At 40.4% G+C, this 26,210-nt stretch overlaps 1 protein-coding gene across 13 annotated transcripts in view; it reads right to left on the bottom strand.

The window, feature by feature from the left end:
• Positions 1–26,210, bottom strand: part of Nrx-1 (neurexin 1) — a 724,770-nt gene that overhangs the window by 132,893 nt on the left and 565,667 nt on the right. For all 13 annotated transcript variants that reach the window (XR_013033607.1, XR_013033611.1, XR_013033609.1 and 10 more), the window contains one exon: positions 10,702–10,810. Coding sequence is in view for 8 of the 13 variants with exons in the window: in XM_076522634.1 (XP_076378749.1) it covers positions 10,702–10,810 (109 nt within the window). In the remaining 5 variants the exon portion in view is untranslated. The remainder of the gene's footprint in view (positions 1–10,701; positions 10,811–26,210) is intronic.

Here is a 26,210-nt window from a genome sequence, read left to right on the forward strand (position 1 = left end):
CCACATTTTCGCCGGGAAATGGGGGGAACGAACGGAACTTAAGGACGGATGTTTTATCTGGCTGTAATGACGTCGCATAGGGGGCGAGACTCAACGGTAATCGTCGCCGCGTGACATGCCCTGCTCTCTTACGTTAAAAAATTAGATGCCTCGAGTGCTACCTGCGCAGCCGGCGGGGTTCAGGGACGCGTAAAATACGGAGGGCGTTTTTAGAAAAAAAAAAAAAAAAGGAGAAAACCGGGAACAGCCATAAGAAGGGGTGGAATTGACGTGAAACGCTCGGGAATTTTATGCAGACGGTAACTCGTTCAACGTCAAACTGCAAGCACACGAGATCTCGTCCAAGATATTCTGGTTCTTTCTTTGTTATTCACCTTCGCTCGTCCGCTCTGTCGTAAACAACAAATTATCACCGTGAAAAGGCAATCGATTAACTGACAAAATCTATTTTGCACGAAAATCTATAGGGAGAAATGAGTTAGTGTGTCCCAGTGGAGAGATTGCTTTCTTTTTTTTATATAATACGTATCCTTCGAAAACTATGAAAATTTGCTATATATGTAGCATAGCTGTTAACGAAATTATTAATAGCTGTTACAATTAGTAACAGTTCAATTTTCCTGTTTTTATTAAAATACAATGCATGGTTTGTTCAGAATTAGATTAACACGTCTTTTTGCATTTTTTGTTTGCGGTCTATCACGAACTCGGTATATCAGTTATTTTTGTGAAAATTATTGTACCAATTAAGACTTGTTATACTCCTAGCTTTAGTAGTTTCTAAGATATTTGGCAAAGCATGTTACTCATTTTTAAAAGATTAAGGGTTGTTTTTACCGCCAAACATAAACGATGTCTGATGAAAACAATATAACTTTACGAATATAGCGTCTCTTCAGTACATTCTCATTTTTATTTGATAAAGAAGAAGAAGAAGAAGAAGAAATTGATAATAATTTTGTTCCACTCAGGAGTGTAAAGAAAAAAACTGTGAATAGACCGATTCAAAATAAAACTTTTCTAGCTCGATTGTAAGAAACAGGAATGAAATCAAAATCTATTTCTTCTTTCAACAATTTTAATGCATTCAGGAAAAGACAACAATGTTCCTAAAATTTTCTAACGTGCTTACGCTATGGTATTCTATCTAATCTGTTAATCTATCACTTAAACAAACAATATATTTTGGAACCTAAATATTTGTACAGATGGGTTCTCTGCCGAAAGACATACAATTTGCAATTTATAACATTCGTCCAGGTTTCGTAGTATTCAAGGAGACAAAGTATTTTCAACATTTTTCAAATATTGAGACTTAATTATTGAAACGACTGCCAACCAAATAATATCAACAACCACAAAGGATCAATAAAAATTATGTTAATTTGCTAAAAAGAAAGAGGCCGAGAAAACTGCCAATAATTTCTTTTAAGAACCTCGATTATTTATTTCCTCGGTCGGATTACGTAGTCGGATTTTCCAAGTCGCAGCGCCGAAACGGCTCCACATTTCATTTTCCCAGGAAAACGACCGGTTTCTTGCTCCGATAACAGCATTCCGATACGAAATCTAAATAATGCCCCGCCCCGTTCCCTCCGTTTATTCTCCTCAAGGTTCCCGGTGTCCCTTAGATTTACTTTTCAGTTTTTTTTCCACGGCCCGTTCTCCGTTACTTGCCCGTTCCTTCCGTATTTCTTCCACTCCCAACGTATTGTCCTTCCATCTCTGCGGGTCTGCACGCGGAATTCCTACCGGAATTGCAGTGCTCGGCTCGGCTGTTGCCCGGATATTTATGCTAAACAGGGATTTTGAAATACGGTATTGCGCAGGGCGGTGGTGCGCCCACGGGCACGGAACGCAGCGGAACGGAACGGAACCCCGATGCACGGTGGGTCACGTTCGAAAGAAAACAATGAACCGGCAGAATTAATATCGCCATTATTTTCGTTAGTCGTGTACAGAGCCGAACAAAAGTGTTCGTACGTCCCTCGCGTGCGGCTGCAGAAGAGTGCGAAATTACTCCGCCGATTTTCTGCGGAATTATGCCAACCGATGCACGAACCTCCTATTTCTCGCGAAATTGCGACTAAAATTTCCCCGGTTCTTTTTCACCGATTTCGATTCTTTTCGCCCAAGACACGTGCGTACATGTCTCATGATCGAGTCACAGGTGAGCAGATTTCCAAAATTATAATTCAAGTTTGTCATTCGATTGAATTTACGAAATAGAGATGTCAGATCTTTCTTTGCGTAAAATCGGAAGACTTTTGTAGGATTGGTTTTTTTCTGAGACAGATCAATTATTATTTGGTAGCATAGAAGTTGCAGGAAAATAGAATTTGATTTTTAGCATCATTATTTTCAATTTTTACAGAATCGAGCATGCAATGAAAATATAAGTTTTGTGAACGTTTTCGCGTTTTCCCGTTTTATTGTCAAATTACCTATCGAAGACAGAAACTATACTCTTTACTGTCGAGTTACCTATTGAAGACAGAAACTACACTTTTTAGTGTCAAATTATATGTATATTGAAGAGAGAAACTATTCTTTTTACTATCAAAGTACCTATTGGAGACAGAAACTACACACTTTTTACTATCAAATTACCTATCGAATGCAGAAAGAAATTTTGAGAGAGAAGAAATGCGCAGAGTAGTAAGCCAGTGAAAATCTTGCAACTTCGAAAATCCTAACTTTCGAATGAAAATTAGGAAAAATGGAAATAATGAAAAATGGTATCCCAGAATATTCGGCTCGCATAATCGAGCTTCCAGTGCATTTTCTATCGTCGGGTCGTATCGGTCTCGAAAAATAGTGCGTTCGACTGCCGAGAAAGCTGAGAAAGTATTCATTTCGCATCGACGACTCTCCCCCGGATACCCCTAACTCTCTATTATGGTTGATCTACTTTAAAAAGACATACAAGGAGTCGATCTCCCCGGGGAAAAGCAAAAAATTTCGGTTGAACGGACGACGCGACGGCGCGACGCGGGATCTGATTTAATAAGCATCTCCCACCTGCAAAAACGTGCATGTGTGTGCGCGCGCGTGTGTGTGTGTGTGTTTATTTGCAGTTGTCGCTCAGCTAGCTCCGGTATTCTCCGTTTAATGGTATACACGAGGCATTAATTATAATTGGTGTTAATTAAAACAGACACGGAACACCAGGCTTCGTCGTTTCCGCGACGTATTGTTCTCGCCAGCAGATTTCGAATATTCCTGGTAATCAGCTTCAATTATCGCTAAAAGTTGGCGACGAAGAGAATTAATTAATGTGAAATTTCACGTGCAACTGGAATTTCTCTTCTCGAGATTTTACCGTTAATCCTTCGCACTTGAATGGCCACTTTGGGAAACAACAATCGCGCATTACAGAATTTGTTTGCATTCGCGTTACTACGTTTCTTTGGAAAATTGTTAATTTCAGCGTGTAATTTAAAAATTCGCCGAATCTCGCTTCTTATCGTACATAAAATATTCGATGTCGAATGAAATTGAATTGGTTCTCGAGTGAGAACGGGAAAAATCTTTTTCCACCATCGAACATCAGTTAGCGTCTCGGTAACATATTTGATTGAATCCACGTCGATTAGAATTTTTACGCTCCAGGTTAGTTGATTGAATTTTATAGGATTTTTCGGGCGATGGATCGACAAGCGGCGTACAAACTTGACCAAAAAATGTTCCGTCACTCGAGGTTGTCCGTTTTACAACGACTTTTACGAAATAAAAGTGAATTTACGAAACGTCCACTTCGTATCGTTTCAATTAACTAAAAATTTCACGTTTTCGCAAGCTTGCCGTTTCTTTCGCGAAGCAAGCCGTTGGAACTATTTGCCTCGAACATGCTTCTCGCCATGTTTCGCTAATATAACAGATCGCGAATTCGATATGTTAACATATATATATATATATATATAATATTAATATAATATATTATTATTATTATATTATATTATAATATATTATTATTATATTATATTATATTATAATATATTATTATTATATTATATTATATTATAATATATTATTATATATAGAATATCAAATGAAGCTTCGTTCCCGATTTATTAAAATCTCAAAGGGATAAAGCAGTCCTTTTTTATTAGATTCGCTTTGTTCTGATTTTTTCGGGGCTGTATGTAATTCCTCGCAGGTTTCGATTGTCCCCGAAAAATTCGCAGTGCGCCAGACTTTCCACAGTGTTTCTGCGTGGCGATTGGATAGGGAAAACAGGTCAGAAGCGGATAATCCGAATTTTCGCTGCAGCTAGCCATCCGGTCAAGGTGGATGGGCCGTTCAAACCTGCCAGGAAATGCAGTTTTCTTAGTGTAACTCGTTTCGATCTGCAGAAACATTCACAATTGTACCAATGATCTATACAGTCCGCGCGTTAATAAAATTACACGGAATGCCCTCGTTTACGATCCATTTTCTGTGCCATTCTTTTCTTATTTAACAGCCTACTGCGATGAGTATGGTAAATTGAATTTGCACTTGAATTATAATCGTCGGATTTGAGCCGATTTAGCGACCTCGTTCCGAAGCGACAAATGCGAACTACAAACAGAGAGACGTTCAGAATCGGTGAATGTCATTTACGATTTTCATCCGATCGACTTTATAATCTAGCAACAATCAGTACAATTTTTCCGACACATTTCGAAGTCCTCTTGCTAGAGACATTTTTGTGATTAATTTGTTTTGCTGGTAAACGCTACGCAGGAAGTACAAATTTTCGGTTTTTGTTTGCAACCGAAACTGTGATGATCTACCGGGGCGAGCTACGCGTAATGCATATGAAATTTCATCGCAACGAACCGCTTTTAAATCGCACGTTACGATCTGAACCGTTGGACACAATAAGTTTTACAAATTATGAACATGCTCCTCTATTTAAGAAACAACGTGCGCCATTTCTCAGCCGTTTCATAAGGAGAACGAAAAGCACAGAATTAACTCCTCAACGACGGGATAACATTGACGTAATGGCATGAAATTTGTAACAGTAACATAAACTTATTACCATGTAAAAATAGGTTAATATAAATATTGAGGTAGGTTGATATAAATTAGGTTGATATAAAATAAAATAGGTTGATATAATATAAAATAATTGTTGATATGATATAATATAAAATAGGTTGATATAAATTATTGAGGGGTTAATTAAGACTTGCATAATAAATGCGATCGTGGCGAAACCGCAACGTGCCGAAGAAGCAATTTTCGGACGCGGAAAGTCTGGCTCGTCTCTCATTGGTTACTGTTTTGTCGTTAATAACTCGTAAACAAAGCCGCGAAATTGAATTTGCGCTAAGGAAAAAGTTACTTCGAATGACTTCAGGAACTCTCCTTCACAGGATGTTAACATAATTATGGGGCACCCTGTGCATCTATATTATTGGTTAACCCTTTGCAGTCGAAACTACTTGAATTCGAAATCCAAAACACATTTTCTGATCTACGATATTTCTATTTTATATAATTTATTGCAATTCGTGCATATGAAATTGAGCCTGTTGACAAGTACAATGCAATCGTAACAGTTTTTCTTTTAAATATAAACGAAATTGATACTCTTACAATGATTTTGAAAAATAGAATACCAATTTTTAGTGGCGCCTCAGAGTCGCCGCTCGACTGCAAAGGGTTAATATTACGCGACCTGGTGGACGCACATTATTCATCCTCGCGTCTTATACCTACACGATATTCGAAAATGTTCCTTTAATTTCGAGCAGCTGAAGCTGGAGAAAAGGTGCGAAAGAATGCCGCTTTGCACGCCAAGGGTGTTCTAACGCCGTGAAGACGGAACGGGGGTCGCGCGGCAGCATGTAAAAGCGAGAATTCTTTTCCTTGGCGCGCGTTCTTTACCGCTTCGGGAACTAATCGGATTGCCTCTCATTGATGGTAATAGGTACCTGACACGGAACGCGGCTACAATACCGCCGCTATTTACCCTATGCAATCGTCGTCGACGCAGCAGCGTTTCGAAACCAATCAACTGTTTTACGTCTGGCACCGACACACAATTTACTCCGTTCCGACGCTCCTTACCACCCCCGCGACTCGCTCTAGTCCGTTAAAGTCTGTCGTTTCATTTGCATTGGTACACCTTGTAACGGAACACCGGAAACTCGCAACCGTCCCGCCGAGTTTCCCGTTTTCGAACGGTCCCGCGGATATATTAGTTTTAATATCGTTGACGCACGCTGCTCCGCGGCTCCATGTTGCCCGTTTAAACGTGCCGAATAGCCGAGTGAACTGTGAATCAGGTTCGAACTCGGATTCAGGTTAAACCGAAAGCGTTTGGTCTTATTAGAGATACAAGTGAAATGTTGAAAGGTTTATTACTCGTGGCAATTAACACGTTCGGCGCCGGCGTTCCCTTTAGCGGTGTAGCCTTCGTGGATATAATATTTTAGTATGGAAACGAGTGTGCAAACGGTTTATAACGAACGATCAACTACACATGTATATCGGGGAACATGAAGCCCCGAATAGCTACAACTTGTTGCCGCCGTTAATTCAGGAACGATCGAAACAAAAGAAAACGGGCGCTGCTCGCGGCTGCATTTAATCGTAAAATTAATAATAAAACTGATTTCTTACAAATTTCAATTCTATATACATAGGTACAGGTATACATAGGTCTATATACATAGGTTCTATATACATAGGTGCATTCTTCCTAATCGACGCTCAGATTGTGCACAAAAATGGACAATTTGGGAGAAGGTGATAAAAATCATTGTAAAAATATAAAATCGATGCCACGATAGTTACAATATAAAAACAGTATTTTTGTGTTTCCGGATTTTTAACCGGTTTGCACTCGGACGACGACTATGGAACCCTTAAAAATTTCTACACCATTTTTTGAAATACTTTTTATGTTATTAATTCGATTTATATCGACGAAGTTGTTGAAATTCTGAGTATTGTACGAGCAAATACGCTCAATTTCATTTCCAATACAAAAATAATACGAAGGGTTAAAAAGATGGATTTTGCAACGAAAAATTCTGAAAAAGTTCAGAGTGTTTTCCTCCATTGGATAGAACGTTCATGAATTTGTTCAGAATGTTCTGTTGTGCACTACAGAAGAAATCAGAGAGCTTTCTGATTGAGCGGCCTATTCGAAGGTCCAAACAAAATGTCTTATACACGTCTGAATGTACTTTTTGATTGGATTATACAATAAAATAATATATAGTAGTTTGTAGAAAAAGAAACAGCGACGCCATTGGACAGCGCGTGATAAAAGAACAATGACTTCGGATGCGAGGCAAGCAGCGAGAAAAAGGAGAGACTGCTTGGAAAAGCGTTCCCGGACTAACTTTCATCCTCTGGCTGGAAAATCGTCATGATTTTTTAACGCGTTTCCGGTATTCCAGAGCCGAGGGCTCGTTCGAACAACGTACTTTCGAGAATATGTCGCTCGCGAGGGCAAATTGTACGTCCGATGCAGCTGCAAAATAGTTGATTGGTTTCGGAATACCGCTGTCGGAGCTGGCAACGCGCATGAGACTCGGCCCTCCGCCCGTTTCCAGATTACTTTTGTTCCTGCGTTTCATTTATAAGTTTTCATTCGGAAGTTTCGAGGAAAGTTGGTCCTCCTACCGGGTAGTAATGCATGGAATACCTGAGGCTCTTATTTCCGGCGAATCTGGTCCCATTTTTGTTAAAGATATTTCTCATTACTCAATTCTGAATACTCGATGCTCGATATTTCTAATTACCTAATTTTCAGCAATTAAATCAAAAATAGGTCGCTGTTAGATTAGGAACGACAGAAAGGCTAACAAGTCTGCGAGAAGTGTTCGCAGAAATGTGTTTTGAAAAATTTGCCGAATAAAAATCTCAGAATTGTTGTAAGTAGTGCCAACGCTACGCTTGTGTGAAAATGCTTCGCCGTCCAAGGGTTAAGCATGTTGTTACTCGACACTTCAATCGCCACGCCGATAAAAAGTATTTTAGCATGAAGCTTGGAAAGTTACGAGGTGTAACATCAACTATGTTATCAATATTTTTACGTTTTGCGGCTTCTAATCGAATTAGGAAGATACGATAGATTAGCGTGAAAATTAATGTTCAATCTCAAGTAATTTCGTCACCCGCGTGCTTACATATCAGCGGTCGTAATGCACTATAAAATGTAGGGGTTCGTAACTTTCTCTCACGTAATTGTTTCGATAATATCTGAAACAAGCATGCTGCACTTTGCCAACGTTTGAATAATAAAGACAGGTATGGAATGTGTCCGAGCGATTTTTTAATTTTTAAAAGATTAAATCTTTCGAGAGGTGGACAAATTTTTCGATTTTCGTGGAATACGTTCGATGTGCTCGCCGTGCATCGATGTTCTTCAGACTGTTTTAATACTAAAAAGATAATCGAACGACCCCGATGCCAGCAATGTATCGCGACGTCAAACAAAATCTACGTATGTTGTGCACGTAATATCCGTGCAACGTCGATGCTATTCTTTTGCTACTTTTTCTGAGTTTCGTTCTGGCCGATGAAAAAGTCTGTGCTGTTACATACCGAGCGGCAACTTTTTTAAGGTCGCTTCTGTTATTTTTAAAGTGGGAATAGCACGACCGATTTGTAACGCATTCACTGTTGCGACGGACATTTATAGTCGACGTTACCAAACGTTTTTTGGAACGACAATCGATGCAAACATATCGTTTTCAATACAATTTAAACATACTTGCTAAAAAACTATGCTGTCATTTCTGTCTAAACTTTTGCTTTTGTGTAAAATGAAATGCTGTTTGAAACTGTGGGCTTACAAATAGAACATTTTCCAAGGAATATTAGTTTGACACCGAACTCACCTAGCCGCACAAAATGACGTAGAATTTTGCTTACATAGAAAATCATTAAATATTATAATATTTTTAATATTTTAATCTAAAGTCACGTTTTATAATAAACATGACGGAAGGTATGAATAAATACAGTCCCTTCGCCGGTACCAAGCAATATAGGTTAGTTATTTTTTTCGAATCGGTAGGTTTAGTGTTACATAATTAAACAGCGGTTTTTTATGCAATACGAAAATTGTCGGTACTTGTTGCAAGCTCCGGAAGCCACGTGCACATTAATTATTGTCCTTAATCGTTCGAACGTGTTACGATTAATACAACAGCATTTTAAAACTCTGAAGATATTTAAAGTGCATCAAATGTACAAGTGTAAAGATATTTAAAGCGCAGATGTACAGATAAGTGCATAAAATCCGCTATAAAATCATGTACAGACTACATGACAATAATAATTGTCGAAGGATATAAACAGTCCAACAGTCTTAAACGATTTCAATCGTGTCCAGCTAGAAATGATTCTCAGCGACGAATGTGCAACATTCGCTAAATGATTTGCAATTTGCGATGGATATACGTTCGAACAATTCGATCAGTCGACTTTTCCCGCGGCACTCGAAGATAGGGAGCGTTCGAACGAATATTTCACAGGTGGGGCGATCTAATATTCAGAGGCGGCTGCATTGGACACTCGAGCAGCAACGATTGTGCGGGTCGGCTCGGAATCGATACGCACGTGCGTCCGATTATTACCGGGCGAGGCACGAATCAACGATAGGAAATATTTCTGGCCGCCTTTCTGGCGGACTCGCGCGCGGCCTGGCTCGCATTCGAACGAGAGCCTGCCTCCCCCCTCCCCCTCCTTTGTATTCGTATCTCGTTAGGGAACGAAAAGCGCGAACAAGATCAGCGGTGTGGGACCCTCTCCCCCCCCCCCCCTCGCCCAACCGGTGATGCTCGGGCACAGAAAACCGTGGACAAGAGGAGCCTGATGCCAATTGTTGCTCGCCTGGCTCCCCTCATAATGCCCATTGAGACGCAAATTTGCCAAAATTCACCGGGCGTGTCCCGCGAACAGACTTTTCGATTTTCGATAAGTGTTTCCAGACCGTCCGTCATTTTCGCCGCAACGCCATTCATTTTTCTTCTCGCGAATTTCACGGGCCTATTTGGGCCCTTTTTCGAGCCGTTTTCTTTCTTCTTTTTTTTGGAGGCAACTCGACGCGATGTTTGCGGAATAAATTGACCCCTGCGCGAATGACAGATCGTCGTATGGTTATCCGTGACTTTTATCTTTAACGCTGGAACCACCGAGCCCTAAATGCGACCGATCGTACATTGATTTATTACAATGACATGATTCGATTTATTTAACACGTTAAGTGCCGAATATCAACTCGGAAAAATTCACACAACATCAAAGTCATTTGATTAACGAAACCGAAACTAGAAAGTGCAAATTTTCCGTAGGAAATATTATATAGATATTCTGTTATTTTATATTCTACAAATCCTAGAAACGTCCAATTTGTTCGATATATTGCAATAAAAATGAATTTCTAAAACCTAGTTAAAAATTAGTGTCACTCATACGTGACTCACGCGGCACTGAACGTATTAAACTTTGTACAGTTTCTATTGTAATGTATGGTTTAATAAAAAAGGTTCGTCTAAACAAATGTTCGTAGAAATATTTTTGTAATATCGGGAATTGTTATGGGAAAAATCGGGAACCGGTCGTTTCGATTGGTTTGGGGTAGTTCTAGTGTATCGAATTATGCCATAACCATTGAAAAATTAACTATTTTGCAGCACTTGAGATATAAAATGCTCCACGACAAAGATAGCTTAAAATATGACTCACTTTGAACGGCAGGGTCGTTGTCGACTTGGAACTTCAGGGCGGTGGCTCTTCTCGTAAACTTCAGTGTGTGCCACATGTCATCGTTCAGACCTTGCCCAACCATTAGAGTCTGTAACCAAAATGATTAGAATCAGTATAGAAAAGTATAGTGTCGAGTAAACAAAATTATTGTATCGCGTACATTTAAATTACACAATAATTCTTTTACATCTCTGAATTGACCGATTCGATCGATCGATTCGAAACGTTTTAATTTCGCAGAAAGATCCACAGTACAGTTTGATTACTGATTTTTCACGACTTTTACTTGATTTTTACTTGATTACTGATTATTCACGACTTTTACTTGATTTTTACTTGATTACTGATTATTCACGATTATTAACTCATCCAGCGTTTTCGTCGAGATAAAAACGTGTAACAGAAGAAATGTCCACACTTTACATTATCTTTATGACATTAACCCCTTGACATACCATTTTCTTCGCAGTTACTGCGATTAGAAATTTTTCGATTGCAATAATTTCTTAGAAGCGAAAGAAAATTGCTGCTTATTGTATGCCTAAATTCACTTGAATGCTTAAACATTGATAACAAGAGATTAGAAATTTATTGCTATTTTAAAGGACAGAATAACAGCTATACTCGATAAATTATTACTAGAAATTTTCATGACGAATCGAACTCGTCAAAGTATGGCAAGGGGTTAATATTATATTCGTATCGTGTGAATGCCATTCAGATTTTATTACTTCTACATACATTATTTTTTATCGAATAATGTCTCTATATTCGTGTTACAAATCATGTAAAGATCATGGTAGCCCGAGTCTTTTACAAATAATACAGTGAATCGAAGAACGTGGCTCTCGTTCGCGCCACGTGCGGGCCAAACATCGGAGGAGTTGACAAAATTTCAATGATTCTGTTATCATTGTTATAAATTTTCTAGTGATCTTATTAACGAGAACAGCCCGAAAATGCGGCGCCGCCGGTTCCATATATGCAATACGTTCGTCCAGAAATGAGATTGATTACGCGTTCCAGGATGCAACCGCTCGTCGTTGACTCAAACGCCGAGGAAATTTGTGCCACGGCACAATGAAAGCACCTCGAGCGGAAACGCGCCGATTGAATTACGTCGCGCGGATGCAATAATGGATACTTAAGCGCGAGCAATTAGCGGGAACCGGCCGCTACCAGTGCTTGCCATTAGGGAAACACAACGAGGCCAGTTTCGGGGGTTTAATGAAGACACGGACGCTGCCTGCGGACGGAAGTTACGAGAGATCAGTGCGTTGGTTATGCGGGAATCACGAAACTTTTCGGTTATTTTATTTTTCCTCTCGTTACGACCGAACGAATTTCTCTCTCTCTCTCTCTCTCTCTTTCTCTTTCTTTCTCTATGTTTCCTTCTCCATTATTTTCGTACTTGTTAAAAGTAATGTAGGTTTTTATTTAAAACACTATATCTATTAAATAACGATGAAAAACAGGGTAAATAAGACTAACCAAGAATTCTTTCTCTGCACACACTCCCCCTCTCCCATCTATCACGCTCTATCTCTCAAAACCTAAACTACAGCTTAAAATTACGTTTAATGTCTATAGAGTATTTTCCCGATACTACAGTAATTAACGAATTGTTAATTCGCAGCGAATTGAAGATTATTATATATTCGAGTCATCAGTAATTCTTTGCTACGTCGCACACTTGGAGCAAGAATTAAAAAAGTCAAAAAAATATGTTTTTCGGGAGATACATACTCCATTTTTTGTCATTTTAGGAGGAATGTTAATGAAAGCTAAAAGTCTGAGGTGGCTGGATACCAATAACCTAAAGCTAAAGCTAAAGTTGAGGTGACTGGTTTTCTACAACATAAACCTAAAGCTAAATCTGAAGTGGCTGGTTATCACTAATCTAAACCTAAAGCTAACGTTGAGGTGACTAGTTACCTATGACCTAAATCTAAAACTAAAGCTGAATGGTTACCAATGATGCATAGATGTTCGTGATGTGTAGAGATATTCATGTTGTACAGATGATCATTCTGTTCTATTTGTGAACATATGTAAACAATATCTTGCTAATGCATATTTAGGAGGATGGAGAATAATGCTTGCAAATGCCCATACGCACATGGTCAGAGTACGTTTACCACGGTCATGGTCGTGTTTGTGGAGTACAGTACGATGTCTCTTGAAAGTAAAGTGCTGCAGTTTCAAACGCTGCGAGATGTGCAGCGCCCAGATCCAACGGCTGACGCGAGGCGGCCCAGCCAACCAGCGCACGAAGCCCAGTTCCGCTCATTGGCTCGGTCGCCTCGCGCCAGCTGAGCTGGGATTCGACCGCCTCGACCGCTGGCGCCGTTGGCTCGGCCGCCTCGCGCCAGCTGAGCTGGGATTCGACCGCCTCGACCGCTGGCGCCGTTGGCTCGGCCGCCTCGCGCCAGCTGAGCTGGGATTCGACCGTTCGACCGCTGGCGCCGTTGGCTCGGCCGCCTCGCGCTAGCTGAGCTGGGATTCGACCGCTCGACCGCTGGCGCCTCTCATTGGTCACTGTTTTTCGTTAATAACTCGTTAACGGTGCCTCGGAGAAAATTTTTGCAAAGGAAAAAGCTGCTTCAAATGATCCGAGGAACCCGCCATTTCCGGATTGCGAGACATTTTTGGGACACCCTGTATATCCTCGCAGGTTCATTGTAACTATTGTCCTCGATATTCGATCCGCCATTCCGATCTTTTTGTTTTCAAATTTTAAGTCCAGAATCGTAACCAGCGATCATCAACAGCTTCGATCACAAATTTTCAATCGAATCTAGGCCGTGTTTATCTTTCGACCATGTGATTTGTGACCACAGCACAAAATTCTACTGCAAGAATTAAATACACCCAGCGAAAAGTTGCTCTAATACATTGCAATAGTACCTGCAGTTACAAACGCTGCAAGAAGCGCAGTGAGCAGATCCAGAGGACAAAGACAAACGGAAAGAAATCAACGCATGTCGCCGACAATGAAATAATCGTACCCTATAATCGCACCCGTAAGCAGCTGCAGTCCCACTCCGCAATCAAGGTCGCAAACTAAATCTTTCGTCCCGCTACGTCCCGTAATCGCATCCGCAGAATCCGAGACTCTGCAAGAAGCGTGCACACGCATCGATCGACAGTTCCGACACGGCCAATAATTTCATAGACCCGTATCGGGCTGCACAAGTAGCAGGAATAAAAGAAGTAATGTCGCGGCAGCTGTTTCATCGCGAGCCGGGGTGGCTGGAGAGTTTGTTCGATCGGCAATGGCACGGCGGCGCTCCAGCAAACAGCTTATCGTTCGAGCCTGGCAAAAAGACGTGCGCGGCCGTCTGAAATCGATAATGCTATCACACGGCACGGCTCGGCACGCTATGCCACGCCAGGCCAGGCTAGGCCACGCCACGCCATGCCACGCCACGCCACGATTGAACGCTTTATGCAGCTGCGATTTCCTGCGTCGCGTCGCGTCGCTGCTGCACCGTTGCACCGTCGCGTCGCACCGCTGCACCGCTCGGCGCGCCTCCGATGAATTCGATAAAACCCGATCGAGCTCAAGCACCGCGACAAAACGTCCCTTAATTGCCAGATTGATTCGCAGCTAGCGGCGGCCGGGACGCGCGATTATCCGAGCGTGAGCCGGCGATAAAGTTCCCCCTATCCCCGCGAGGGAGGGGAACCGTAATATCCGCCTACTGATAGACTTTCTGTGTAATTTCACCTCAGCCGCGACCAGAGAGCGAGAGAATGAGCGAGAGAGTAAGGAAGAGAGAGAGAGAGAGAGAGAGAGAGAGAGTGTGGCTCTTTCTGCCGCGCAGCCCCAACGTTTTCTCACACGATCGCTATGTCCGATTTCCACGCGAGCTAACCGGTATTCAAAGCTACCCAGCCGTGCGATCGTGATCGACCGCGGGATCTAGCGTTTCATCGGAATCGACTACAAAGGAATCTCGCGTGATTCCCCACTTTTTTCCCCGTTTATTTCTTTTCCGATGGCAGCGAGAGACGGAACTTCTGTTCGACGCGTCCCCGTGTGTTTGATCTGGCCTAATGATTTCGTAGCCGGTGGCTGACGTTTTTGCGGCTGTTGTCGTTTTATTACGTGTTCTCCTGCTTTCCGAATCACCGTTTTCCTTTTTCCCTGTCGGCGAGAGAGTAAATTCTGCCGGACGGACCGTCGCGTTGTTGTTTTATCCGGTTTCCTGATCTTCTCTAGCTGGATAATTTAGTTTTCTTTGCGCGCCGGATATTTATCGGCCGCAGGTTTATTTCGTTGCGAACGAAGGGGACTGTTGGATCGGCCATGTTCGATCTGGTTATAGAATTTTGTAAGACAGGGGTGTCAAACTCTAAAGCTAACTTGGGCCAAATAAACAATGCTTAACTTTAGGTGGGCCGCAAAAAAAAGAATCAATGTTCATAGAAACAAATATTTTTATTTTGACTAGTACATTGTAATAAACATATATAAAGTTCAATTATTGTTTACGTCCTGATACTTGACATCTCTTCTCTGATACTATCTTTCCTATTTCGGGAGAAATTTTATTGGCCGAGACTATTTCTATTTTATTTTTACTTTGCGTCGGATATATTGACTGGGCCGCAAAAATGTTCATCTCGGGCCGCGAGTTCGACACCCCTGCTTTAATATGTACTTGTGGTGAAAATATGATTTTATTTCACGGCACTGCCAGGGAGCTCTTTACGTAACGAATCTTAGCAACGACTGATTTTGGAATCCCGAAAAGAAAACTGGGGTCCCCTCGTATCTCTGGACTGTTATGGTTATGCTCTACAGTCTGAGCCGCCATGAGTCCTCGAGACCAGGTATTGATACATACATATACTTTCTTAGCTCGATTTACGGGACAGTTCTGAGAATATTGATTTGTTTTTATTATACTTAACATCTCTTCTCTGATACTGTCTTTCCTATTTCGGGAGAAATTTTATTGGCCGAGACTACTTTCAAAATTTCTAATTCACATTTCTATTTTATTTTTACTTTGCGTCGGATATATTGACTGGGCCCCAAAAATGCTCATCTCGGGCCGCGAGTTTGACACCCCTTTTGTAAGAGGTTGATCTGGTTTTTCTTTTTAACGCCCGGCCGTTTCTTGCGTCGATTTCACGCAGTTTTCACGGAGATCGAAGATACATACGGCGTCCCACAAGTGTTCGTACACCTTTCAAAACGCAATAACTTTTTTTAGAACTGGACTAAGCGACCTGAATATTTTTTTTTTAGATTATAGCGGGACTAGTCTACCAGGCGATGACCAAAATGCTTTTCTTAAATTTTGCTATTACTTGGAATGACGAAAGAAATAACAAACTCTCGTTCTTTAACTTTTTTATTCGAGCTTGTAACGGAAATTTAAAAAGTACCGCTAGATCTCGGCGACTTATACGCATACTGAAAATTTTATCGAAATCGATTGACCTTGTTATAAGTTACAACAAATTAAAGATGGCAAAAATCTCAGTTTTATCACGATTTTAAATGGGTTAATTGGGTTAACTGATTTCGAACAAATTTTCAGCACGCATATAAGCTACCGAGATCTACGAGAGGCGATTTGTATTTTTAATATTTGTTATAAGCTCGGATAAAAAAGTTACGAAACGAGAGTATCTTATCTTTTTCTTGTCATCCCAAGTAATAGCAAAATTAAAAAAGGCATTTTAGTCATCTAGACTAGTGGACTAGTCCCTCTAACATCTAAAATTAATCCAAGTCATTTAGTTGAGTTCCAAAAAAGTTATTGCGTTCGAAAAGGTAAACGAACATTTTTGTAGGCCTCTGTAGATATAGTAATCAGTTCTATAGATCGTTTTATTAACACTTTATCGTCCGGTCGTGGTTGAGGCTGCCACTCAGTAAGGACTGGCTTAGTCGCGCGCGCATTTGCTCCCAGTACCGGCTAAATTTTCGCTATTCATTGTGTTGTGCTTATTCCTTTAAAAATAATAATAAATAATAATTATTATTATAATTATAATTCATAAGGATATGGGGAGGTCAGCATACAGGAGGCCAGCTACTAACAAAACAGTAAAGAAGCGAAAACCGTCGATAGCTAGAAGTCGATTAATAGGCTATCGGTCGATAAGCATTGGCAATCGAAAAGCCGATTAATAGGCTAGCGATCGATAAACATTGGCAATCGAAAAGCCGATAAATAGGCTAGCGGTCGATAAAGTGTTAATTTCGAATAAAGTGAATGATCTAAATTTATTTATAGATTACGTCGCTCTTACAAGGATTTACTTCAAATTTTGCAGAATGGTAGATTTAGTTTCCCTGTTGGTGAAGTTATACAATCACACGTGCCACTACTCAATAATATGTTCAGAATGATTACCATGTAATGGTTTAGCGTAGCAACAACGGATCAATGTTCCTACGCGTTAGGACAGCCGGGTTCAGTTCCGGGGAGGATGAATAATCTTCTTTTCTTTTTCTCTCAATTCCTTTTCATCTTGTATCAAATTTTTTGTCAATGTTAGGTTTTCATTCGTAAAAACAGAATTTGCGGAGTTTACTATCTATCGGTCCATCTTGGTAAGAGTATCGGACAGGGATTAACGTTGTCATTTTATTAGGTATCGTATATATCCTTTCACATTCAGTACTGTCATTGTGAAGGAAACTTTTGTTGGACGGATGTACGTTTGATTTAGGTAGCTATGCTGTACAGTTCTCTGTAAAATAGATTACAATTCCGAACGTTATCCGTTTCCTCGATGGACGCAGCTTTTAATTAACAGTATTGAAGTAATCAAAGTGTTCGATATCTGTACTTCGAAATGACCAAATCAACTCTATTCCCATCGCTTTTAACTAAACATGTACCGATATAGAAGACCTGAATCCGTCTATTGATTCTGTACAAAAGAATTATTCGCAAAATCCTCGAAATTGTGTCATCGTTGATTTGGAACAGCCAAAATTGCGAACGGTTCTTGGCAACGATGAATCGTGATAATTCACGCATGCGATAATTTCGCGTGATCGAAACGATGAACCGAGCGATCTCGATTGACAGCGAAGCTTGTTTTTCGTTACTGTAGGACACACAATTTTTGATTTACAGCGTTCCGATGGGCACCAACCGGTAATTCGTGTTTAATTATAACGCTGTATGCGGAGAAAATACCGGCGTGCTATCGATGACATTCCAATTAATCAATAAAGCAGGTCATGAAATCGAGTTTAATAGGATTAGCCATACCTCGGGTTCCGCCGAAGGACTTTAATTAAATGATCTTCGACCGTAATTAACATTAAACGCGGCGTGATTCGTCAAAAACACACGGCACACGATTCGGGCGTGTACCATTTCCGACCATAAACACGGAACACCGCGCTGCCGCGGCCGCGACACCGAAAACCCGCGTTATCATTCGTCAAAGAGAACGTTTCATCAGCGTCGCATAAAAAGCCGCGTTACTTCTGTACACGCGCGCGGCGGACAGCGTGCAAATATTGTTGTTGAAATAAATGAAACTGTACGGTATCGCGTTTATGTTTGCGTTTTAAATATTTTTCTAGCGCGCCGCTGTGCGCGGCGTTCGTTGCCTGTCGCGTTCATAGAAATTGAAAATGCTCCGCGTGTGTCCGCACGAAAAACTTTCCCAGCGGTTCTAAAAAAACGATTTTGCTCGGCCGAGTTCGTAATGTTTGTTCCGTGCTCGCGTGAATTAATAACCGTAGGGTGATCGCACGTCGAGAGACTCTGGGCTGCTCAGGAATACCAAGCGCAACGTGAGCCAGAAATACTCGTTCTAATCGACATTCCCGGCGCCCTTCGGGAAATATTCAAAACGTTAATTACGTAGGAGTATTAAAATGTTCAAACGTATATTCGTTTTTAGATTCGACGCAGTGATCGGGCCGATCTATTTGTCATTTACGGTGCAGATAATTCGATGGAATAATTGGGCGTAACGAGTACTCGTGCATCATTTATACATTTGCAATTGGACGTAAAAGCAATCGCGGTAATTGATAATGCGTGTTCCTAAGCTACCAAGTTTATTATACTAATTTCATATACGACAAATTCAGTACAATAGTTGTCAATCATTCTTTAAAAATCAAAGATTTTTGACAATTCTGTATTTCTTAGGTGACGCACGAATTTTCGTGTACTTTAGAGTCGATCAATAATTCATTCATTTCATTTTGTTGCATTTAATATCCATATTTGTACAAATTATATTTTATTTATATTAACTGTGGTAAAGTAAATCAAGTCAAGGTGGGGTAATTAACAAATCAACTAGTTAAGAAATTGTTCAACGGTAATAACGGCTTTATCCGTAAATCATCAAATTATCTAGAGCAACATAATTTCATCGATTCTGTTGACATTATTTTTCATACGAAAATTATTAAGCTCTTTTTAGAGATTAGTATACTTACTAAAAATATCTTTTAATAAATTCCTAATAGCGAAAGTATTAATAGGACTTCCAATCGGTGTAAAAGATTAAAAGATAGCTGGAAAATATTTCTTAATATCATTAATACTAAAAGAAATCACAAAATTGTGTTATTGAGAGCGAAATCCTGGATCACGACTGAAACTACTATTGCTGGGCCATGTTATTGTATTTATGCATTCATGACAAGAATGAATGCGTAAATTACAATATAGAAACACAAATAAAAATTTTTGAAATCGAAATGAATTTCTATTTGTCGTCTGTTTCGTGTGAAATTATTTCAGATAATATTGATAGAAGATAGGCTAATAAAATCTGAACAGTGCACCACAGACTTCTATAAACTATTAAACAACCACCTGTAATCACTGCGTGAAACCACAAAGATCTATTGTATTTTAAAATCGCACACGATGGCCGCGTGTGTACGTATTCGCAATAATCTCTCAACTCATCAGCTCCGATAGCAATATGGTAATATTTTCGCAACGAGCATCACAAAAAAGAAGAACGAACAGTTCGAACACATTTCGAGCACGGTCGGCCGGTGTGATTGGTATTTAAAAAGATTCATTTATGACAAATAAAACAATTGATCGGGAGCCGACTGATCGAGAGGTTTCGGATCGTAACGAGTCCCCAAAAAAATATCGCGTTCAGCTTCATTCGCGCGATGGGGCAAAAAAAAACTTGCGAATAATATAGTTATCGACGACGACCGTTCCATTTGACGGAAACAATCGATCCGGCAGAAAACACTTGAAATGCCTGCGCGAAAAACACTTGGAAATTCCTGCGCGAAAAACACGGGGAAACGAAGGAAAAAAATATCTTCGGCGCCCGTAAATATCTTCGCGCGGCGGATAATCACGAAGAAGACTTTGTGATGGGGTATTTCTATTAAAATTTGTCACCGACTCGGCAAATATTTACGATTTCTCGGATCAGTTTCAAGCCGGCCAGCTCGGAGGGAGGACGGGGGGGGGCAGACGTGTACACGGTATATTTGCATTTCCCCTGTCGTCTGCCGCGAAAAATTGCGAGCCGCGCCGTTTCGCCCTGGAATCGAATCAACCTCGGTTTTCAAAACAACGCGCGCCGACGGCGGAAGAAAAAAAAATCGTGCAGCAAGAACCGTGGGAAACACGATTGTCTCGGTGCTGCAAAAATTCTACGAAAATGTTACGCTTTGCTTCGACATCGCCGAGCCGTAACCTATTCTCCGTTCGTTGTTGACGATCGAAGGATGTCGTACTTTCTCCTCGTGTAATTTTTTTTTAGTAATTCGAGGCTACAGGCCATTTTAGAAAAGCGATTTTATAGAATTCCGATGTTCGGTGAAATTATTGCTTTAATCAACAACAAAAAAGCGAATCTCGTGTTGTAGTTGACGATACTAACGAGTCAAAAAGTTTTTGTGCATTTCTTGAGACTTTTCTAGAACGACGACGAGTGTGTTGCGAGAGAAGAAGAAAGCACATCGGCATATGAGCCGTTTATTTTGAAAGTGGCATAAGTCACTTTGTTTTTAAGTCGATATATTTAAGGGTTTGCGTTTTAACACGTTTCAAAATATGGATGATAACTTTCGAGAAGATTTACTTGTATTTGTTATCTCAGGATACTGATATTTTTCTCAGTATAAATAATTTCGTATAAATATTAAAAAATCACCACTTTTCATTACGGTAAAGTGACTTATGACACTTTCAAAATAAACGGCTCATATAGCATAACGTAGAATACTACAATGTAGACTAAAATTTTCGGGACACCTGATTCTTTAGTTATTTATGTAGTGACAACAACAAGTCTTTACCGTTTTAGATTGTTGCCCTTTTTATGATGATTGAAAGTTTGGATAATACATTTCTGACGGTAAACGAATTGACAATGATGCCAACAGTGGCGAGTGGCGATCGATGTTAACAGTTTTTTTAAGTATAAGCAAATCTGATAATGTAGAAGACATTTTTGAAAATGGTATTGTGGCGTCGCATCCCTCTACCTGAGCGCGGCCGCTAGCAATAAAACAAGTACCGTTCCTAATCCTCAAAATTCCCTAAAAATCACGCACCCCTAATAATGGACACCTCGACCCGCACGGGACTTTCCCAACTTTCTCCTTTCCTACGAAAGTCCATCTATTCCTTTCTTCTCTTCCAGTATAAAAGAGACAAACGCGCAACTCCAAAAGCTCAGTCTGTCCTAAGTTGCTAGTCCTACGACACCACGCTAGTCGCGCCCGCGCTCATTGATAGCAATTCAATAAACTGCATTAATAGTAACCTTAAACACGATCTCCGATTCGCTAACCTTCCCTTCAGTGCCAAAGTATGAAAGAATTTAGCGGTGCCTAAGAGTCGCCAGGCGGAGCGCAAATATTTACGTTGAGATGATTGTTCTAAATTATATTCTAACTTTTCCATTTTTCCATTCCATTGTCCCGTCACACTGAAATCAATTCTCGGGACACCCTAGCATTTCAGAAGATCGCCCGATGATCACCGTGAAGCTCGCGTTGCACCGCGTCACCGCATTACAACCACCGAACCCCGTTCGATTTCGCCGGCCCGTTGAAAAACTGATTTCACGCGGAGAATTTCTTTGTGGCCCGGGCCGAATATTTAAATAGCGAATTTTAATTAAAGTTTGCGCGGGCTCGTCAAATATTTACGATCCTCTGATCAATTTCCGGGGAGGAGCCGGCCTCGCGGGAGGACCTCCATCCCGCCCAACCGGTCCGGTGCCTCTTTCGCTCGATTTCCCCCTGCCCCTCTCTCTTGCCGCTCTCTATTTTCATCGCGGCGCGCGAGCATCATCTCTATTTATTTTCTTTCGCCGCGGCCCGACGTTTTATCCGTCGAGAACAAACGGAGCGGCAGTAATGCCCCGAGACCTCGGAAATAATTCTTCTCGTGAGGAAACGGCGCATTTGTTTCCTCCTCGAGAGAAGCAGCCAGCCAGCCGTCGACGCGTTTCACTCTGTCTCTCTCACTCGCTCTCTCTTCCTCTCTTTCACTCGCTCTCTCTTTCTCTTTTTCACTCGCTCTCTCTTTCTCTCTCACTCGCTCTCTCTTTCTCTCTTTATCTCTTTCACTCTCTCTCTCTCTCTCTCTCTTTCTCTCTCACTCGCTCTCTCTTTCTCTTTTTCACTCGCTCTCTCTCTCTCTCTTTCTCTCTCACTCGCTCTCTCTTTCTCTCTTTATCTCTTTCACTCTCTCTCTCTCTCTCTCTCTCTCTCTCTCTTTCTCTCTCACTCGCTCTCTCTTTCTCTCGCTCTCGCTCTCTTTCTCTTTCCCTTTCTCCCGTTTTTTCTCTCTGAATCCTTTTTTTCCTCTTTCGATGAAGCCTCGCGAACCGAGATCGTTCCGCCCACTCGTCGACGACGACGATTCCTTCGACGAAGCCAGGAACAATTCGAGAATGAACGCGATAAGACCGGGGTACACGTTTGGCCGCTCGCTCGTGAACGACTCCGATCGTCGAGCTATCGGCACGTTTCCCGCTCGAACGGAAGACCGGAAGTCGCCGTATCATGAGGCATTGCGGGCCACGGCATCGGATCGCTTCCGAACATAACTGTTTAGAGAGCGATCCTGGTAAAACTGTGAACGCGAGTGATTTTTATGAATTTTTTTCGCTGCGAACAGCTGACGATTTGGGAATCGAACCTCTCGGGCTGTTAAGGCAAGTTAGAAAATATCTGTTTGACTGCGTTCGGTAGTTTCAGTGTTTGGACGAATAAGTGTTAATAACGTGAATTATTAATAAGGATTAACGAATCAAATTTTATTCGACATTATTGAATGATACGTATGTATGTATTGTGTGTATTGTATAATGATTAAGAATTTATTAGTACGGTCATTAATTCGGGAAACGATCGCTTTGAACAAAAATTATAGAATACAGCGTTTTCGATAGTTTATGGTTTATTGATTAATTTAGATTTTAAAAGATCGTTTTTTTCAACCGCTGCATCGGAAAGTGTGATCAGTGGTACCGATACACCATTTCGTAAAATAGTTTACGCTTGCTATCAAATGGGTATTTAATAAAGAAGTAATTACAACGAAATATAAACTTTATTACAATGCTTCAAACTTACGAAGCCAGAACGAAAATAGACGTACAGTTAATAGTAACAGAAACGAGTCATCTACGATAGTAATCATGAATGACGCATCGATAGAATGGCAAACGCATTTATACTTCCAACACTATCAAAATGATTAATTCTAGTATCGATTGAACAGGTACACACACTTTACGGGGTAGAGGGGAGGGGGAGGCAAGCGAACGGGAATATTGGAGAAGCTCCTTCGTAGGCGTTTCGAGAACCAAAATCGATATCAGAACAGTTTTCAAGCCCTGTCGCGAGCTCCCCAGAAACTTTATTGTTACGCAAGGGTTCCCGTACTCTGTTTGCGCTCCGTTGGTATGCTTTTGTACGAGAATGTACCGGGTCGTTCCGGTAATTGGCACGGTCTGCAAATTTGCTCTGGGTAAAGACGGGAAAGTATGACGGCTCGAATTTGTGGGATCTGTTAATAGCTATTTTTTTAACACGACCCTTTTGACAGTTGGTACGGTGTCTTTATTTTACAGGGACTCGGGTTTTCCTATGGGACCGTGGAACCGATGTTGCTAAATGTGAACAAATTTTGAAGCGTAAGTGCTGTCTTTTTGTGTTTCTTGGTGAAACAGTACAGAAATTAATTTATGATGGTCATTCAGAATGGAGTGTTTCAGAAATTAACGATTTATAACTATACATATTAGTTTAATTTATAAATATGTATATATTATTTTCATATTTTTATCTATTAATCAAATATATCATTGTCATATTTACCTAGTAAGAATATATATTATTTTCATATTTTTCTATCAATAATATATATTAATTTTAGTATTACATTGTAATAACATATATTAATAATAATAGGTTAGTACGTAATATCACATGATTTTCTTGCAAGGTGTGTCTTCCTAGTAAATTACAAAGGTACGCGGCAAATTGTTTGAATAATTTTTCATTCGATACGGATCCGTGAAATGTACAATAGATAAGAATTTCATCTGATCGTTACAAAAGAAAAGGAAAAGTATAGTGTAGTAAGCATAAAGGTGAGTAAATAATTCGACTGATTTATTACACCACCACGGTTTGATGAATATACATATAATTATCGAAAGCTACAGAAATCTGAGAGGGATTGTTTATCGAATTCCGAATATTTCATAGGCATGGAACGTGCAGGCGTGTGGTCCGAGTAACTAATTTTGCAATCACGATGCTTCCAGTCGACCGATCAATAAATCGCCGTGCGATTTCGATGGTGGATTGGCGATTCGTTCATTGGTCGTTGGTGCATAATGCAAATTCGTTAACTCTAACCCGGCCCCCCTCGCTTTATATTCCTTCATCTCTTAATTACACTTTCCGTTTGCCCGTGGAACCCGATAATGGTGGAATACTCATTTCTTCGTTGTTGAATTGTAAACTTCGCGGTATGTCATTAAACTGCATAAATTCTTCGCGCGTTCGTTCAGATTCCTGAGCATTCATTAGCGGTAATAAATTGAAATATTTAATCATCAGTCACAAGAATATCGTAAGATGCAGATGCCAAGATCTAGAAGTAGTTTTACCAATTTCCATTTCTATAAATTCTATTAGTAACATTCATCTGTATACTTTCGAAACAACGCAGACTTGTAAAGTGTTCCGATGTTTACAATATTTACGAAGTATTTTAAAGAATGTTTAATGAATCAATTTAGAAATTTTGCAAATTTTATGGGAGAAACTATATTATGGTGGAAACTATAAAGATATAAACTGCTCCAATGTGTGCTTATATTTATAGAATAAATAATTGAATAGCCGAGTTGGAGTAACCAAGGGATTATGGAAATAATAGCAGAATTTATGTGCCCCTTCTTGGCGTTCAAGGTAAAGTATTTCATTGCCAACCCCTGCTCAAATCCAAATAATCTATATTGCAAAAGTCGGTGGGTAATTTTGCGCGCCGTTAATTAATTCGGCCCGTTTAATTGGCACACAGTGTTCACCGACTGACCCAGATTTCATTTCCACCTGTTTACCAATAGGGTGGCTTCCAATCTATTTGCTTGTGCATCGAGACGTTGCATATATATATATATATATGACATGACATGTAATACACATACATGTATATGCAATTCAATTGATTCGATTCATAAAGTGCATTGCGAGACCATTTCTCTATTCTTATCAATACTGTATTACACTTTCCTCGTCTTCAAATACCTTCGTTCATTTATTTTCCATTTGTCGATTTAATCGGCTGAAAGGATTTCTCTAATCGGGTCCAAATCGAGTACAGTACTTTCTCTCGGAATTGCCAAATTTCGGGTTGCTGAATTTCTCTCTGTTAATCCTACGCCTATATAATTTATTGCTGCGTCGATGCTAAGGCTCGACAGAATCGGTCAACCGCGTGATGCGGCACGCGACGCGAATTCCCGGAAAACAACTCAAAATGGTCTGTTGTGTGTTAGACAGGTAAGAAAAACCACGAAGCTACAAGGTACGTGATAGGATTCATGACATATAGCCTCCGAATTGTTTTCGAATCGTGGCAGAAAATTAGAAACAAAAAATCGTCGTTTTTATTCTAGCATTCTTTCCTTGCCGACTGCCCCGAGTTTCTATAAAAACGAGCCGCGAGGCCCGAAGAATCGCGACTTTGTATTCTCTGTAATACTATTTTTAAATTACTGTAATACTATTCAAGTTTCTATTTGTTAGATAATTTGTACAAATCGCGACATCTTCCACGCTATAGTAGATCTAATTATCTCGACACGACGTCACTAGGACATCTCTATACGTTTACATTGCGCTACGCTGTCTCTTACACTCTCCGAGTACAACATACACAGTGACGTCCATTAATATTCGGACACTTTTTAAAACGTAATAGCTTTTTAAAAACTAGAATAAATAATTTGAATTTATTTAGATGATGGAG

Source organism: Megalopta genalis, chromosome 6 (genome assembly GCF_051020955.1).
Source record: "Megalopta genalis isolate 19385.01 chromosome 6, iyMegGena1_principal, whole genome shotgun sequence".
NCBI classification, from domain to species: domain Eukaryota; kingdom Metazoa; phylum Arthropoda; class Insecta; order Hymenoptera; family Halictidae; genus Megalopta; species Megalopta genalis.